General features: G+C 56.3%; 1 protein-coding gene across 2 annotated transcripts; it reads right to left on the bottom strand.

Annotated features, from left to right (window-relative positions):
• Window positions 1-10129: 10129 nt before the first annotated feature.
• On the bottom strand, window positions 10130-17742 carry SAXO4 (stabilizer of axonemal microtubules 4). 2 transcript variants are annotated; one of them, XM_063095663.1, is made up of 12 exons: window positions 17634-17742; window positions 17096-17213; window positions 16642-16795; window positions 15480-15608; window positions 14779-14842; window positions 14241-14353; window positions 13746-13805; window positions 13542-13625; window positions 13100-13213; window positions 12805-12899; window positions 10640-10804; window positions 10130-10199 (listed from the first exon to the last, which is right to left on the bottom strand). In XM_063095663.1, exons 1-12 carry the CDS (start codon window positions 17740-17742, stop codon window positions 10130-10132), a joined length of 1275 nt encoding a protein of 424 aa, XP_062951733.1. The 2 variants fall into 2 exon arrangements, with proteins under 2 accessions (XP_062951733.1, XP_062951734.1); XM_063095664.1 differs by lacking the exon at window positions 13746-13805.
• Window positions 17743-18824: the final 1082 nt, after the last annotated feature.

The following is an 18824-nucleotide window of genomic DNA, read 5'->3' as shown; positions in this document are numbered from 1 at the left end:
GCCGCAGGAATGGTGTGTGTGCCTGCGTGTGCACGCGCGAGTGTGTCAGGGAGGAGTCTGGGCAACCTGCATCCCTCTCACCTTGGTTCTCTCCCACATGATAATGATAGTTGTCAATTACCGAGCACCTACAGGTTATCTAATTTACCCTTCACCGCAGCTCTGCCAGGTAGGTACTATGTTCCGTACCACCTCCCACTCCACAGATGAGAAAGCACATTCAGAGAGGTTAAGTAGCTCGATCAAGGTCACACAGCTGCAAGGGGCAAAGCCATGATACACACCCGATCCATTTTATTGAAAAGCCTGAGCTTTTCCTACTATGTCTCATTGTCTCTCTCAACTGGGAGAAATTAAAGAAATCACCCAGGGTGCCCAAATGCTTGCTCCCATCCTGCAACCAGCAAAAAGATTTCCAGGAGTGCCCTACTTGAAGATTTTGATGTTGCCAGAGAGGACAAGCGTGTCTGAGAGCCACACCATTCCGCATTTCCCATCCCAAGCCCCAGAGCTCAGTGTGTTTGCCTAATGAAACCCACAGGGCTAAGCCGAGGATCCCCAAAACAGGTTCAAGAAAGAGGACAGAGCAGAGGCCCCCAAGTCCAGGATCACCCTAGGTCTGTGATCTGGGCTCTGGGTCTACATGAGAGCAAATTCCAGGCAGTCTGGGTCCACCATTGGCCCAGAGCCCTTCAGTGGATGGCCAAACTCAGCAGGCTGGCTCAGCCACTGCTAACCTGCTCCTCCAACCCCCCTAGAAACCAGACCCCAGGCACGCCCTGGGGATCACATTCCCCTGAAACCCTAGCTCTGTGGTTACCTGCCTACTCTGGTGAAAGCTGAGAGTTCTTCCCTGACTGCCCCCACCCTCCAAAGGATACCAGAGCGCAAGCAACAGGGGCCCAGGGAGTGTGAGGAAGGGGAGTGGCTCATGTGGCGCCCAGAGCCACACCTCCATGATACACGCAGACAGAAGCCTGACCGTCCTAATGGGTTCTGGTAAGCCGCCACGCTGCAACTCTGGTTCCAGGCAGGATAGCTCCTTCCTCCTGGGAAAAGGCCACAGTCGTCATGGCTGGCAGCTGCCCTATGGTTATGTTAATACCTTCCTGGACCTGTGGCCAAGTGCAAATCAGATCTTCTGCCCCAAGAATACAGAACCAGGTCCCACCCATGACTTCCAAGGACTAGCCTGGCCTGGTCCCTCTCCCTGTGTCAGGGGCTGCTGAGGGTCACCAACTTCTATTTTCTCCATTTCTTCCTGGACAATCAGAAAAACTACTTGTCCTGGTCCCGAGGTGGGGCTTAGATGAGCACTGGGCCAATGGACGTGGGTAGGAGTGAAACACACCACATTGATGGGCAGTCTTCCCTCTCATCTTCTGCAGTGCTAAGGACAGAAAGGAACCTGGGTCCCCTGACTCACATTTGTGAAGAAAAAAAAAAGAAATGTTTAATAAGTTTAGACTTCAGGGCTGTCTGTTATATAATCTGCCTGGACTAATAGAATTCCTCTCAGTTTCTCAAACCCACTAGCTTCTTTCCACCCCAGGACATTTGCATGTGCTGCTTGCTCTGCTTAGAATCCACTTCTCCCACTCTGCTTGGTTCACGTTACTGATCTTTTTTTTTTTTTTCTCCTTTGGGCAGTTGGCTGGTATGGGGATCTGAACCCATGACCTCCAAGTGAGCTAGCAGCCAGCCCGTATTACTCAGCCTTAAAGTCTCAGCTGAAAACTTCCCTTCCAGGATCCTCCAGAGCTCGTCAAGCTCCCAAGCTTCTTGAACTCCAGTACTTATCCCAATTACAATTAAATAAATAATAACTGTGAATTATTTGATTAAAGTCTGCTTCTCCATACTAGGATATGAGCTCCATGAGGGTAGGGAGCCTCTCTCCCACATGTTTCCCCGGGGCCAGTTGTCCACTTGAGTTACTCACCCTCTCTGAACCTTGATTCTTACATCTGGAGAAAGAGCCCAAATCAGGACAAGGGTGAGGCGAGGGAGGCACTTGTCCTGGGCACGAAATTTAAAAGGGGAAACCACCAATAAACCTCAAAATCAAGATAAATAATAGTTTAAAGTGTTGGCCTGTGGCTCACTTGGGAGAGTGTGGTGCTGATAACACCAAGGCCACAGGTTCGGATCCCTATATAGGGATGGCCGGTTCGCTCACTGGCTGAGCGTGGTGCTGACAACACCAAGTCAAGGGTTAAGATCCCCTTACCGGTCATCTTTTAAAAAAGAAAAAAACAAAAGTTGAATGCAATGTTTTTAAAAATTCAAAACTAATGGCAAAAAATCCATGATGAATAGAAGATTAAAATTTCAAATAAAGACCAAATCAGGACCAGCGCTGTGCTGAGCCATTACCGGAGCCTGCCGCAGAAGGAAAAAATCAGTAATACTGATCCTGTGTTAAATAAAATTTTGATATTTTGCTCATCATGGATTTTGGCATTAATTTTTATTTTAAAAATGATTGCATCAAACTATTACTGACCTCAATTGTGGAGTTGTTTGGCACTTCTTTAAATATTGTGCCTGGGGCAACTCCCTTCCTTCCCTCACCCTAGTCCCAGCTCTGGAACGGGCATAATCACCCTGTCCTCGAGATTACCATGAAGCATCAGTGAGATAATATTGCAGCTGGGTGTTATCATTTTGAGGTATTAACTGCTGTTCCACAATAGACAATTTCCTTATATCCATTCCTCTCCATTCAGATGCTAAATTGGTTTTCTATTATTCCCTGCTCTCCAAGGGAAATCCACAACAAAGAGTCAAATGTTTGTGGCTTTGAGTTGCAAAAGAGGCTTTGAAACCCAAAGCTGAGACTTAGCCCTACAAGAAAGAGTCAGGTTTTGAAAGAGAAATATTTTTTGTAGATCCAAACACTTGGCTTTGAACTTAGAGAGCAAGGAGCTGATGCCATAAGCTGTGGATTGGGGAAGCAGCCATCATCACAGAAGCAAAGATCCCACCCGAAAGGAGATAAGGGCTCAACTGGCAGGTGGGAGAGAAGCGCCAGAGTGTCACCCCTAAACACAGATGCCAGCTTGAAAAGGAGTCCTCAGCTCTACCTTTTCTGGGCCCAGCCTGGGTGGCATGAAACACCAGGTATATTGGGACACCAGGGCAGAGGGGACCAACCTGCACTTCCCTTACCAGGTATGGCCTGAAGATGCAACAAAGCCCCTACCTGTGTGGAGAGGCCTCAGTAGAGTAGAAATGGAGGCAAGCCAGCCCGTCACCTCAATCCTCCACACACCTGTGTCACAAAGATTGCATGACCCTGGCAACCAGAGGCCAGAAGGTCACAGTTGTTTCTGGGTAGATGCAGGGAGGATAGATGTGGGGTCGACATGGGTGGTTGCTTGCCTCTTCCCAATGACAGGGACTGAGTGGATTTGAGCTCTTAGCATACAACGGAACCAAGTCTAAAGGGCCCGCTTGGCATCAGGAACCTAGACTATAGTCAAGCATTCTGAGGAAAGGTGCTTTACTTCTTGCAGTTTGCCAGCATAGAGATTCAAACCTGTGACGTTAGCATTAGCAGCACCACACTCCCCCAAGTGAGCTGATTGGCCAGCCCAAAGAAGAGCATCTTTTCCTATGCCTCGCAAAAGGCCCTTATAGAGCCAACAGCATCCTTGCCACATAGGTGAGCCATCTGATGCACCCAACTCACAGAAGTTACTCCACAATTGCTCATTCCCTTCATAGTGATGGTAACCAGCATGTGAAGGACATTTAAGTCTTTGGGCCTCCCAGCATCCAAAGCCCCTTCCTATGTTGGAGAATCCCATCACCTGACAAAATAGAGCCCACCCATCCCACCATGGAAGCTGAAAACACTGGGAACTCACCTTCCCAGCATCCTTTGCAAACATGCAACCTGGGAGTAGCTCCCAGAAGCACCCACCCCAGATTTTGAATTGGAAATGAGAACTGCTGGGCAGACTGGACCATGCAGGATCCTTCCGGAGGAGGTGGGAGGAGTGGCAGCAGAACCTGTGTCCAGTGCCTGGCAGCAGGGCAGGCCCTGGAGTGCTCACAGGCCAAGAGCCAGGGAGTGATTTCAGCCAGGTTCCTGGCTGGGTGACCTCTAAGCTCTATTCTCGGGTCCACCTAAAGATTCTGTGACTGCCCAAGTCCTTTTAATAAATTTCTTTTCTGGGCTGGCCAGTTAGTTCAGTTTGTTAGAGCATGGCCCTGTAACACCAAGGTCAAGGCTTTCCTGTACCAGCCAGCCTCCAAAAAAAATAAATTCCTTTTCTGATTAAATTAGCCAAAGCCGGTTTCAGCTGCTTGCAAAGAACTCTGACAGATACCTCCCAGAGTCAGACTTCATCAGCCTGTGGTCACTCAGTGGTCACACCATTCCCCTGGGCCTTCCACTGGCACCCATGAGCCCCCGCACTACGAGATGCCTCTTCATGCTAAGCAGTAAGCTTGCCTGTGTTCTTCAATGCCAGCCTCCTGTCCTTGGTGCCAAAGCCCACCACGAAAGCATGACTCTGCTGCAAGACTATCTTACCATAGGGACCACACCTTGTCATCGGGCCTCCTAGCGAGGCTGCTCATGCCCAGGGTCTCCTAAAGTCTTTCCTGAACACAGCTCCCTCAGCATCTGTTGGGAAAATAGAATAATTTAATCAGGCCCCCTTGCCTTAGGTCCGGTTGGGGGTCGTGCAGCACATTCTTTATAAGCAAGTTGTGTGTGGGTGGAGTTAGTGTGCATGTGTGTCGCCACCACCTGGCTGGCGTTGACTACCTCGGGTGTCTGCCCCATGTGGCCATGCTCTTCAACCAAGGCTCCAAGGACCTTTTGGCTGGTTACCTAGCTCCTAGACCAGCGTGTGAAGGGTTTGTGAACGGGCTTGAGGGGTCTGTGAGCTCCAGACCCAGCCCTAGCTCCACAGCATCTCATTCAATCTTAGGACAGGTGGGTGAGACAGACGCCTAGGGACCTCTGAAGACATACTCACAGACACATACTCACATTCATGCACCCCTTCTTTAGCAAAAGAAAACAAAGCCCCCATGCTCATGGCTGGTTGCAAATGTGATGCCTGGCTCTCCCAGGAAGCTTCCAGACTCCCACTCCTGCCCACCCAGGACCCCCAGTTAAGCCCTGTGATGAAAAAGGAAGGTCTCGTATTCAGAACAGAGAGTGACAGCATGCATTCACTAAGCCAGGTGGCTTTGGGCAGGTTATTTCTCTCTGGCTCAGGTTGAACTGGTTATCACAAAAGTCCTTCCAGGGGTGACGTTTATGACTCAAAGAACTTTTCTTGGCAGATCCGCGTTTGCAGTAGTGTCTTGAGGAAACAAGGAGTATGAGAGGACTGCAGACCCTGTGAGGTCCCCTCAGACCTTTCAACAGAGGCCCTTGGTGGGGGGTTCCTGCGTCTGATTCCTCCTCTGTCCTTGCCTATTTATTTGTTCAGGGAACGATTCTGCGGGAATGGGCGGCCCTCCAGATGGTCAGAGAGGAAATGGGGAACCGATTCAGCGTTTCACGTGCTCCATCTGTCTGTGTGTGCCGTCCTCACCTCCCCTCCCGGGGCTTCCCCACCCCCACCCCCACCCCCACCCCCGGGCCTCCAGTTCCCATGGACAGATGCCTTTAAACACCATCACCCCCACCCCCACTCCTGTTTTCCCAGCTGGACAGCTGTCAAGCCCATGAGCTGGTGGCTCTGAGTGTCATCACGTGACCCAGGCCAGCTGGTACCTGTCCACATGAGCTGCCACGCGGCGGTGATGGGCAGCAGCCTCACACACACCGTGTGCGTCAGAGGTGTGGCCTGATCGTGTGGCACACAGCCTCAGCCCAACCCTGCACTCCCATCAGCCTGCAGGCTCCACGCCCCCACACCAATGCCATGAGCACCACACCCACCCGCGTCCCCAAACCTCCAGAGGGAGGCCCCTCTGTGTTCTTGCTGAAAGGGTGACAGCCCACGGAATATTCTCAGCACCCGGCAGCTGTGGGGGCTTAATAAAGGTTAATCATCATCATTGTACACCTCAGAAAGTTTTCTAAAATACCCGGCCAGGAAGCTTTGGGTAGCAGCTTACAATAGTCACCCACTGGAAGGAGTGATTCAACCAAACGCCCAAAGCCTGGTCACCAGGGGAGGTGAGAAGCAGGAGGGCCTGGCAAAAGTTGGCCTTAGGGACAGGGTGGGACCCAGCCCCTTGAGGGGCAGTCGAGGCCACCAGGTAAGGCTGAACCAGTTGATCACCCACCCATGATCCAGAGGGGGCCCATCCAGGGTCAAGCCAAAGAGAGGCCAGATGCGCTGGCTATGCACAGTGTGGCCTTGATCGAGACCCTACCACTATCATGGCCGCTGTCTCCTCTGCTGCAGCATCAGAGCAGCTACTGTTTGTGTGCTAAGCGCTCCACACATCATCTCATCTTGTCCACAAGGTAGGTGCTGCTATGAGCTGAAGCTCAGAAAGGCTAGGTGACCGACTGGAGGTCACACACCTGGTGGCAGGGACCAGCCTCAGGTGGTGAAGAGCTGGGATTTGAACCTCGGCAGTCTGACTCCAGAGGTCAGGCCTGGGACAGGTACACTGTGCTGACCACCTGGGCCTGGAGAGGAAAGGGCTCTGGGGCAAGGGGACAGGGCCACCGAAAACGAAGCCACCAAAGCCACATTGTCAGCGCCCCTTGCCTGCTTCTCTCTCAAGGCCGCCCCCAAGGGGCTTCCAAAGTCTCCTACCTGAAGCTCTCATGGCCTGGCCTCCTGGACGCAGGAACTCTCCCACCCTCCCCAGACAGCCCAGAGTGGGAGAGTGATGTGGCAAAGGCCACACAGCGAGACAGTCCCTTCAACAGGGGTTCAGTATCCTGAGGAGTCCAAGGTAGGAAGTGTCCACCTATGCCCTGGGGTCACAGAGAGGATTCCCCAGCACTGCCTCTGCCCTGGTTCGGGGCCTGCCAGGGGTCAACGTTGGAATGTGGAGGTTCTTAGGCCTCTACAGGGGCTGGCCAGAAGCTGGAGAGGGGACTCCAAGGGGCACATGCAGAGAGAAAAGGCACAGCATCGTGGGCAGAGCAGTGGTCCCGAGGGACCACAGTGTGGGTGGCACAGCAGGGTCTCAGCTGCCAGGCTGCACAGGTGCAGGGAGCCTGGGTGACTGACATGCCGGCATTGGGGCAGGTGATGCCCAGAAGCCCATACCTGGTATCCCCACTGGCAGGCAGCACTCACTCATTCATTCATCTATTATCTACCGAGCATCTCCAAACATTCCAGGCACTGTCCTGGGTTTTGGAGTTTCAACTGCGAACCAGATAGACATGGTTTGTGCCCTCGTTGAACCTCATAATTGAGGAGGGGACACAGGAGGGCTCCTTAGCATGGCCTTTATGGCCCCCCGAAATCTAACCAACCCACCTTCTCCACTAGGGTGCCCACTTTCAGCCTCACTATCCTCTTTCCCTGGCCAAGCCTTGATCTTGTCCCTACACTGTGTCCTCATGACGTCTCCCCTCCTTTAGGGCCTCCCCCTGGCCACTTTGCCCATGAATTCAAGGTGCAGCTTACTCCTCCCCTCCCGCATGAGGCCTGCCAGAGCAAGTCAGTGGGCGGTGGTCCAGAAGGAAGCCTGGTGTTCCCTGAAGTCAACTCACACCCCACCAGGCTGCTGCCACTCCAGGCTTTCCCTCCACCCCTTACCAGCAGGCCCCAACCAAGATCTTTCCTGGCTGTGTGACCTGGGACAAGTCTTGCCACCTCTCCATGCCTGTCCCCTCCTCTGTGAGATGGCAGGGACTCCAAAACAACCTTGGCTTAGCCTTGGCGCCTCCTGGACTGCCCCCTACCCCACTCCCTGGGCCACCCTGTCCTCACACAGCCCTCTGGGCTGGGGCCCAGGACCCAAACAGGGAGGCCTGGATGAGTTCCCTCTTGCTGCCCCCGATCTGGTTTGTGGTGGGGAAGAAGGCAGAGGCTGGGGGAGCACATGGGTGCTGCATGGCCCCCTCTTCTTGAGTGCTGGGGTTCACAGCCCCAGCTCAGGAATCGTCGTGGGTGGCCCCAGCTCCCATGTCCTGAAAACTCTGTGCAGCACAACGGGAGATGGGGAGGCCATGGATAGAGGGTGTAATCGGGCACCTGTGTCCCTGACACCATATCTCCTTTTGAGCCAGGTAGAGGTAGGATGAGCAGGAAACATGAGCTGAAAAAGGATGCTGATGGGGAAGCAGAAACGGAGACATGAAATGGGGGGGTGGGGTGTCTGCATGTGAAACGCCTTGGATGTTGATGTGGTCTGTGTGCTTGTGTACACGTTTGTTTTGCATCTCGTGTGTGGTTATGTGAATTTACGTGTACTTGTTTGTTGGCAAGTACGTGTCTATGTGTGCTCACATGTGCACGTCTTTGGAGCTCTGTGGCATTTTTGCTTGCAATTGTATGTGCTTTAGTGTTGACAGTGTGTACTTGCACACGTGTGTGTCTTGGAGTGGGGAGGGGCTGGTTGATGCCCCCCCCTCCACCTTACTATGGGCCGGCCATGGTTGGGGCCCAGCCTAGTCTCTGGTTTAGGGACTCACCCAGTCTGTGGCACTGTCACCGGGTCCTAAGTCAGGCTGGATTTATAGCCGAGAGACTCCCTGTCCTCTACTCCCCTCCTCCAACGCTGGAACCAGCTGGAGCCGCCCACCTCCCACATGGAGCCCTGACCAGGCTGCGGACAGCCCCCGGGCCTGCCGCTCAAGACTGTGCTGGGTACAGCCAGGCTCTGGGGCCAGCAGAGCTGCTCCACCAACACCCACCCATGAAGGAGCAGTGGTGGAGGCTGGGAGTGGGGGGACAGCAGCTGAGCCACTAGTCTGCCTCCCTGTGGGCCAGGCTGGGCTGCAAGGTGCAGATGACATCCCCAGCCTGGGGCTGCTGCCACCTTTCTGCCTGTGTGACCTTGGGCAGCTCATGCACCTTCTCTGGGTCCAGTTTCCTTATGTAAAAAATAAAGGGCAGTGCTAGCAGGACCACAGTGTACAGTTGTAGTGTTGTACTCAACAAACACACCTAGCTGAGGTGATGAAAGGTGCTGAGAGCCAGCCCAGATTCTGCCTTGAGGGCTGGGGGACCTGGCACTGGGCTGCAGCGCCTGCAGGAAGGGATGCCTGTTTCTTCCTGCAGGACATTGGCTCATTAGGGCCTGTGCTCCTATGGGGCATCCACCCAGCGGACACCTCGTTCTTATTCTCACAAAGGGGCTGTCCTGCTCTGGTCGCCTTAGCTGGAGGAGGGGGACACCAGCTTCCCTGTCCTCTCTCAGTGTCAGGGTCCAAGTGTCCATTCATGCGGATTCTCCTGTCTCTCTGGAGACAGATCTCCACCACTCTTCCTGCCCCACCGCTGGCCTCTCCTCTCTTTTAAGCCATTCATTGTGGGACCCAGAAGGACCCTAACCCCCCCACCCCATTTTATAGACCAGTCAACTCAGGCCCAGCGAGGACTTGGGGACTTGCAGAGACTTGCCCCTCAACCCACGGCCTCGCCCACGTCTGCCTCCACTTCCCCTCTCTGGCCCTCCTGCCCGTTCCCTGGGGTCCTGCCATCCACGCCTGACTGAGGACCCCTTTACAGGACAGGAAACTGAGAGGGAAGTGCCTTGTCCACAGAGTCACCCATGGGCCCCTGAGTCCACATCTGGCCCTAGACCCTCCACCCCTGCACCCATCGCCCCAGCTCACCCCTCCTTTTCCATCCTCCCCAGCAGCAACTGCAGCGACTGTCACACGTCTCCTTCAGTGCTCTTTATTTCATTAGGAAACTAGCTGAGGGAGTCCCAGTGGGGGGGTGGGGATGAAAGAGGGGACAGTAGCCCAGCTCCAGCTCCTGTCCTGTTTGGTTGGCAAGCCTGTGGGTGAAGGAACAGAGACAAGGCCCGAGTGAGGGGCTCTGGGGTGGTTCTGTGCACTCCCCACCCCCAGGAAGCCCCCTGATCTCCCAGATCCCAATCTGGGGCTGGGGTCCCCAGGCAGGGCTTGCTTGACCTGGGGCTTGGGAGGCAGGGCTGGCTCAAGACAGCCTCCCCACACGGGGAGCAGCTGTGGGTGGGGGTCCCCAGCCCCTTCCTTACCGAGGCCTCAGGCTCAGCTGGGTGGCATGAAGCGGCTGCTGTGAGGTGTTTCTCGGTAGAAGGGGTCCACTGAGCTCAGGGTTCTGCAGGGAGGGAAGGAGAGAGGGGTGGGGTGGCCTAGCCTGAACCTTCTCTTCTGCCTGTCCCTCCCCAGAGCGTGGCTGGGCTCAGCCAGGGCAGCCAAGCCACAAACATCCTCTGCCTGCCAACTCTGGCCATTGTTGGGACAAATGTAATTTTTGAGGAATTTGACTGAGCAGAAAGCAGTCACAAGTGAGGCAGAACCACAGTCCATTCATCTTTGGATTGGTCTCCCCCTGCAGCCCACAGCCACCAGGAAGCAAAGGGACAGGTGGGGGGGTCAGGGGGGGCGGAGAGCAGCCATGGTGGGGGAGGGTTGCTGGAGAAAGGAGGGGCAGACGGACAGGGACAGACGCAGGAAGGCAGGCCTGGAGCAGGGCCTGGATGAGGCTGGGACTCGAGGGGGAGGGAGAAGGGTTGAAGCTGGGGTGGGCGGTGCTACCTTCCCACGTGAGGGTGCAGGTGCCGCAGGCTCTCCATGGGGCTGGGGGTGGCCTCCATGCGGGTGACCGGCTGGTTGAGGGCGTAGCCTCCCGGTGTCTGGGGCTGGATGCCACCCCGAGTCCAGCCTTCCCTGTCTAGACCCTTGGGGATGTTCTCAAAGTACCTGGAGCGGAGGAGGGGTTGTTGGGGGGATGCTGGCCTCTGCTCACCCCCTCAGCCTCTCCTGCCCTCCAACATCCTCACCTTTTCCCATGCTGTCCCCTGTGCCTGGCACTCCCTGAACCCTGTCCACCTGGGGGACTCTCACTCAGGAAGCCTGCCCTCCCCTGTCCCCTGAGCTGGATGCTGCCCCCTCCCACACACCCTGAGGCCCAGACAGCACTTTGGAGCATGAAAGTGAAAGGACCGTTCACTGATGCCTCCTTCCCTGGCCGCCAGCATCTCAGGGCTGGGACCCTGTCATCCTTTTCTTTCTAGACATTTGACTTTCCTTCCATTTCACCAATATATTTGCTAAGCACTGGGACAGGTTCTGAGCATGCAGAGATAAGTGAGATGTGGGCCCCACCCTTGAACTTATGAGGATGGGGTGCAGGTGGACCAATGAGGAAATCAGGGATTACACCCCCGGGGCCTCTGGGTGCACCAGCAAAGACCAGCGAGTGTGCCTGACACCTGGCAGGAGCTGGGGGAGGGATCCAGCAGAGCTGGCTGGGGGTCTGCTGGAGCCACAGGAATAGGGCATCTGCTTAAGGAAGAGTAGGGACAGTTGTCCCTCGACATCAGAGCCTCTGCCCTACCCCCTCACCCCCGTGGGAACTGGAGCAGCCACACACGTGCCACAAAGCTGCTGTGCAGCTCAGGCATCCCTTCTCCCCTCTGAGCCTCAGGGTCCCTGTCCCAAAGGAGAGGGGTTTAGCCTAGAGGATGACCAAGGGCCCTCCCAGCCCAGACTCTGTGGTTGCCCTCACACAGGTTGTCCCCTCAGCCAGAACACTCTTCCCAAGCTGTCCTCGCCTCTTTTCAGTCTCAGCACAAACGTCACCTTCTCAAGACAGCCTACCCTCACCACCAGGTTCAAACTCCGATCTGTGCCCCATGCACCCCTCCTACCCTCTGGTCCCTGCTCACCACCTAACACACTCCAGCCCTCACGTGTCAATCACATTTACTGAGCATCACTCCTCCCCTGCAGGGCAGGGGCTTTACGTGTATTCCCAGGGACTAGAACAGCGCCTGACACCAAGTCAGGGCTCAGTGAAAGTCTGTTGAATGAATGAATTCCTCAAGGTATCTTGGCACAGGGGCAGAAGAGACGGGTGTGGAGTTGGGCAGGGCGGGGAGAGCGGGAGCTTGAGAAACAGGGAGGGGGTGGGGCAGTGTGGACACGGATGATTGACGCTGTGAAGAGAGGCTTGGGTTTCCCAGCTCTGAGGATTTTGTCCTCACAATTACACTTTACACCATCCTGTAATGCCCTCCCCACCCAGTCCTGGTCCCAGGAGGCTTCCCCATGGCTCTAGGGCCACCTCCTCCTGGAAGCCCTCCCTGATGCCCAGGACACTCTCCCCTCACCCAGGGTTCACACAGCACAGAGCTCTCCCTTCAAGGGAGCACGGAGCCCGTGGCGTGGACTGGATATGGTATATTAGGAGATGCTGTTGCTGCTCCAGACCTCCCGGCCCCCTTATTCTTCCCATGCCCACCAGCCTGGCCACCAATGTCTTGCATCTCTTGGGGAAAGCTACCCTTGGGTTGCTGGAACCTGCTTTGCCTGAGCAAGGAGGTAGCTGAGATTTCATGTTGCACCCGGGGTCAGCCGTTAACCGATGACTGGTGGACGTGGGGTATAAATACTCCAGCTCTCACCCTTTAGCTGGGATGATTCTGAGTTGTGGTTTTACAGTTTTCTAGAGTCTCTCCTGGACAGCTGGCTTAATAACACACCTACCATTGGCTGCCCACTCCTCTCCTTCCCACCCCCTACCCCCAACCTCCCAATAAAGCGCTTGCACTCAAATCCTTGGCTTAGTGTCTGCCTCAGGGGGAGCCCACACTGATTCAGTGTTGGTCTACACAAGGCTGTGAGCTCATTACTAGTCCAGTCTCAGTCTCCTTGTCTGTCAAATGGGTTTCAGCTTCGGGCCGGGAAGGGGGCCTCACCCTTGGTTGTAGGTGGTCAGGTACCGATTATCCCGGTCAGGGTCATAGGGGCTCCGGACATAGCTGGGGTTGTTAAGGCTGAACCCCGTGGGCTCCTGCACAAGATGGGTAGACAGGGGAGGTGTCAGGTCAGGAGGGGTGGGGATGGGGGGGATGGGAGCGGCAGGCCTCACCTTTTTCTGTCCTTTTTTTTTTTTTTTTTTGAAAGATGACCGGTAAGGGGATCTTAACCCTTGACTTGGTGTTGTCAGCACCACGCTCTCCCAAGTGAGCCATGGGCTGGCCCAGGCCTCACCTTTTTCCCCACCGTCTCCCTGCCAAGCATGGCGACATTTGTCTGTTGCATCCGCTGGGGTGGCTGGAATTGCCGGTGGCCCATGCTGCTGGGTTCTGGGCCAGGAGGGGGCACCTACAGGGGACAGAGCCACAAGAAGGGAGGCAGGGTGGCCAGGCTGAGGCAGCAGAGACAGAGAGAGGGCAGGCAGAGGCCCTCGCAGTCCCAACCTGCCCGCAGCCCCAGGCACGTCCTTCCCCTCCCAGGCACGTCCGACTTGCTGTTTCAGAACACACCCTTGCCTTCCAGCCCCAGGCCTCAGCCCTCCTCCTCAGAGGCCCTTCCTCCACATCTCCAAATACCCTCACTCTTTCCAGTCTTCAGTGCCTGGCCCCAGTGCCACCTTGTCCAGGAAGCCTCCCTGCCTCCTCCCTTCTGTGAGGGAGGCTTCCAGGTCACTCACTCTGGGGTTCAGAGACCCATTCACTCGGCTGAAGCCAGACTCCCGCTCGGAGCCTCTGGCCAACACAGGTAGGAACTCGTCTCCCTGGAGGGGCAGAGCAGCCGCTGGCACCAGAGTGTGGCCCTTCCCGCCACAGCCTTCCCGGAGCCACGTCCTCACTGCCCCTCAGGTGGGCAGCCCCCAGCCTCCCCCCGGTCAGCTTACATGAGGGTGAGTCATGGGGAGGAAGTCCGACTTGGTGACACTCCGGCCTGGGAGGAGGACCTGGAAGGAGGCGGGCAGAGGAGCATCAGCCTGGCAGAGGCGGCCTGCCCTGTCCCCAGGGAGGCCAGCAGCCCCCACGCACTCTGTCTCCAGGCCCCACTGAGCTGGGCACAAATGGGCATGAGCAGGTAACTGAGGAAAGGGAAGAGTTTAGGGAGAAGTGAGGGGCGGGAGGGAGGACTCTGAATGGGCACCAGCAGGCCGGGATTCTTGTCTGAACTCTCAGTGGCCCTGGCTCCCCCTTTACCTCTTCAGACCTCAGTCTTCTCATCTATAAAATGGGGGAGTTGGACCAAAGCAGTGGTGTCAGCCAAGCTTTTTCATCTTTGGTTGAATTAAGGGCTTTGCAGTTCACATTTTTTTTTAAAGCTAGAACCCCCTAGACTGGAGGGCTCCAATCACCCTGAGATGCTAGCAGGGGCCCAGCGGACTTACGGGGTCCCCAGGGAGGGCCTGGGAGGGTGGCTGGAAGATAATAGGGTTCTTGTGGGTCTGTTCGGTGAAGCCAGTTTCCTCCTTGGTGCCGACGGTTGTCTTCTGCAAGACATCTGCCAAGACAGTCCCCCGCAAAGTGCCGCCTGGGGCCACCTGGCCCCACCCACATGGCCTCAGAGGCTAAATGTCCCAGTGGGCGGGGAGGGAGCTGACTCCAAAGATCTGGAGACCTGAGTCAGGAGGACTGTGGGCACCAGGGGAAGGACCCCAGAGTCCAGGCCAGGCAGTGAGAGGAGAAGGGCGGGAAGGGCAAGAGCTGACAGGCCAGGAGCCAGCGTGGTCAGGCCAAGCGGGGGGCCGGCAGGCCTAAGGCACTAGGTCAGCCTGGAAGGACAGTGTCCTCAAGCTGCCTGTGTGTCCTTCCGCTGGTACCTTCTTAGTCCTATGCCAGGTCCGGGTGCGCCTGGGGGTCTCTCCTAAGTGTAGGAGGTAGGGAGGTGCATTGGGAGGGAGGCGTTGAATTCAGACATGGGCCTACCTGGCTGGTTTAAAGGCTCCTTGAGATACTTGGAGCTGTATTCGGAAGTCATGAAGCGTGGGCCCTGGGACAGAGGGTGGAGCGATGGGAGACATAATCTAGACCAGGACCTGGAAGGCGTACGGCAGTGGTGGTGGCGGCTCTTGGGTTATCTGTGCTCTCAATAGGCCTGTGTGGTATATTCTGAGCAGAGAGGGCCAGTACAGCAGCCCGGACACAAATCTCTCCCCGAGGGGGCATCACAGTGCCAAAATTCCACCACGAGAGCACAGTTCCCTGTGACAAGAATACTAAGTCACATACCACAAGGGACTCTTCTTATTGAGAAACGGGTCCAGAGGGACCCAGACCAGGAAGGGCTGAAAGGAGAAGAGAAAGGCTGATGGAAAGAAACGGATGCCCACTCCAAAACGCATTGCTCTGGGCCCAGGCATCCGGAAGGAAGGCGTAGAGGAGAGAAGAGAGCTTAGGTGTGAAATCCTAAGATACGTGTAAGGACGCCCGCCACGACCACTGCGATGCTGTTTTTGAAATGTCAAGTGTCAAACCCTTTGGTCTCCCAGTCTTTCTTGAGGCCATGTTTAGTCGGCTTCTTGGGTGAGTCAGCGCAGTACTTGTCTCCAGGAGGGGGAGCAAGGGGGTGTGGCCCCTGTGCCCAGCCCCCAGCCCTCAGCTGGCCGCCACTCACGCCAGCCACTCACGTATCGCGAGTTCTCCCACTCCAGCGAGCCTTTGCCCTGCAGCTGGTGGAGCAGGGGCACCTCCCTGGGCTCCAGCCCTGTGATGGCCTGGGGCCCGTGCTCCTGGGTGTCAAAATGGACCTTCCTGACCTGGGAGGAGGGAATGTCAATTACCCTCCAGGCAGGCAAGGGGATGGCAGTCACTTCCTGACCCTGGTTCTGCCCTTGACCCTGACAGCGTAGCTCCACAGCAGCCAGGGGGTCCCTTTACAGTGAAGCCAGGTCACGTCCCTCCTTGCGGAGAGCCCTGCGGCATTCCAGCTGCACTCACAGTGATCCCACGTCCTGACAGTGGCCCACAAGGACCTGGGCGGGCTCCTGACTCCACTCCAGCCATTTGCCACCTTGCCGTCCCCCCTCACATCAGACACTCTGGCCCCAGGGCCTTTGCAGTTGCTGTTGACACTGCCTGGGACACTCTTTCCTCAGAGAGCTGCATCTGGAGGAACACTAGCCTCCCTCACGTCTCTGTCCAGTGTCTCCACAGCAAGCTGCCTCCCAGCTCCCGATCTGCAGTTGCGACTCCTTCACTTCTACTTGGTTCCCTACTTCTCCCCCGTCATATTTCCCCCCAGTTCTTATCACCTTCCAATATAAAAGAGATGTTTGCAATGTACTGGTTGGATGAATGAATGAGTATCTGTTCTGGTGGTGGTGGTGATAAGGATGATAGAAATGAAGAAGACGGGGTGATGATGACGACAGTAGTGGGACAACGGTGGCAGTGGTGGGGATGGCGGGGTGGGCTTGAGGATGTGGATGGCGTGGTGGGGATCGTGGAGGTGGGGGTGCAACGGGGCGGGGATGGGACTGTAGATGCGTATGGTGGAGATGGGATGGCTATAGGGACGGGGAAGGACACAGAGGGGAAGGTGATGGCAGGCATGGGGATGGGGACAGAGATGGTGAGGGGGTGGAGACGGGGATGAAGGCACGGAGGATAAAAGTGGGTGGACCCCTGACCCGCACTGCAGCTACTGCCTGCCCTGTCATCTCCCCCTTGACCAACTGTTGGCAAGGGAGTCCCAGCCTGCTGGAGGGACCCCCACCCTACCCAACCCCCAATCCCTCCTCCACCCCAGCCTAGGGCTCCCTTCCTTCCTGGCTCTGGCCCAGCACTGACCTCCTTGGTGGGGGGTCCTGAGTTCGGCTTCTCGTGCGTGTAGCCAGAGCTGGTCTGGTGCATGTTCCAGGGCAGTGGGTACTTGCCATCAGGCACCTCCAAGGGCCGATAACTCTGACTGGTCACTGTCTGGAAATTGTCCCGAATTTGTTCCCTGAGGGTGGGGCAAGAGTTAGAGCTAGGACCACCAGGGCCACCTGCCTTTGTCCTTTAGGGGCTGCGTTGCTTAGGCCCAGAAGCTTCCCACCTCCCTCAGTCCTCCCACAGATGGCTTAGGAGTCTGCTGGCCTTTGGGGCCCAAGCTGGGCACTATGCCCAAAGTCACCCAGGACCCCAGCGCAGGCCAGGCAAGGCTCAGGCCCATGGAGCTTGGAGTTGGTCTGATGGGCGCTGATGCCCCTGAGAGCTGAGGCTCAGCAGGGCAGGGGGTGAGATGGGGTCATATAGACCGTACCCCATGGCTGGGTTGTCCAGGGCATCCAGACTGGCTCGGTATGAGATCACAGGCCGGTAATTTGATTTGTAGCCTGTGCCTACATGACTGCCTGTGCGGGGCTTGAACTCCTCCCGACCTGCTGAAAGGGAAATGGGGAGAGAGACAGGACCATGGGTCAGCAGAGGTGGGGGAAGAGTGAGCAGGGGCTAACCAGGCAGCGGCAGCGTCCCACCAAGGGGCCCAGGGGTCATCGTGACAGGGAAGGCTAAGAGCCACCAGCAGGAGTGAATGTGATAGGAACTGGGCAAGCCTGACCCCTCAGGACTGAGACAGAGGAAATGGAGTCCATGGGGTGGGGACGAGGTCAGTGTGGCAGAGTCAGAGTGACCAAACCAGGGAGGGGCAGCCAGACAGGCCAGCCTGACAGTGCAGGTCCTCAGGGAAAGGATCGGTTCCATGCAATGGGGTCCCTCTGCAGCGTGAATGACCAGAGGGGCTGCTCCTCTCCCTTCCTGCCAGTGTCCTGGAGGTAACGCTGGCACAATGGGGCGCTCACCGTAGGCTGTGCAGTAGCTGGTGGCGTAGAACTTCAAGGGGTCTGTACAGCCCCCCGAACTCATCTTCACATAAGGGGAGACCACCCCCAGGGGGAGTTTCCCCATCATGATGCCGTGGGGCAGGCCCCCAGAGGGCCTGGGAAGGAAGCAAAAGGAGCCTCGTTAGTTCCAAGCCCAAGCTCAGAAGACCACAGTCGTGACAATCACCCCCACAGTCGTCCCTTCTCCTAGGCCTCAGTCCCTCTGTCTTGAGAGTCATACCCCCAAACTGAGGAAAATGCTGATCAACACTTATCTCATGGCTTCTTGTGTCTCATTTCACCTTCTCAACACCTTACTATTAACTCATATCCCCATTTTGCAGCTGGTAAACTGAGGTTTCAAGGGATGAAGGGTTTGCTCATAAGAGGCGGGACAGCTGGGATTCAGACCTAAGGTATCTGACTCCTGGCTCCTGATTTAACCACTACACACCCTCCTCTAGGGGAATGGGTGGCCCAACAACCTACCACCTGGGGAACTCTTGGCCACTCGGCTCCGACGTGCACTCCCCGCCCCAAGTTCCTTGCCTTGTCCACCTCCCGCTGAAAGTTGGCTCTGCTCTCCTGGGGCCCAACCGCAGCTGGTCCCACCCTCACCTGCCCTCTGCAGTGGCTCTGAGGTGGGTGAGAGGCTGCAGGAAGCAGGAGCTGCTCCAGACAAGCCGGGGGCCCTCCCCGAGGCGGCCAAGCCTGGAGAAACAGTGCGTTGCCTAGCAACCGGCACTTAGCAACAGCGTCCCCACACCTCTGAAGCCCTTCTAGAGCCAGGGCCCACTGAGGGGCTGACCTGGCCAGGAGGGGAGGGCCAGGAGCTGCCCAGGCAAGGCCCTAGCTCCACGGCTCCGGTCCCCATCCCGTCTCCTTCCACAGGGCCAGGAAGAGTTGCCATCTGAGTGACATGAAATAAAAGATAATCCCTAACAATCACTCCCACTTATTGAGTGCCCACTTTTCTACCAGACACTTTACATCCTTTATCTCCATCCTCTGAGCAGCTCTTCCAGGCAGCTATTATTATTCCTAGTTTCACATGGGGAACACGAGGCTTGCACAAGCAACGTGACTTGACTGGCCGGAGACCTCGCCATCAGAAAACAGCCGAGTTGAGATTCAAACGTGGGTGGATCCAGATCCCACTCCTATGCCTCT

Source organism: Cynocephalus volans, chromosome 4, assembly GCF_027409185.1.
Source record: "Cynocephalus volans isolate mCynVol1 chromosome 4, mCynVol1.pri, whole genome shotgun sequence".
NCBI lineage: Eukaryota > Metazoa > Chordata > Mammalia > Dermoptera > Cynocephalidae > Cynocephalus > Cynocephalus volans.
Note: the sequence above shows the minus strand (reverse complement) of the source record. Positions and strands in the feature narration are given on the sequence as shown.

Bases quoted from the DNA above. Each gene is read 5' to 3' on its own strand.
- SAXO4 (XM_063095663.1), bottom strand. From the start codon at position 17,742: ATGATGGGGAAACTCCCCCTGGGGGTGGTCTCCCCTTATGTGAAGATG. The intron at 16,796-17,095 runs GTACGGTCTATA...CCCCACCCTCAG, and splicing joins CTGGACAACCCAGCCATGGG to GGAACAAATTCGGGACAATT. The intron at 14,843-15,479 runs GTGAGTGGCTGG...CCTCTGTCCCAG, and splicing joins AGTGGGAGAACTCGCGATAC to GGCCCACGCTTCATGACTTC.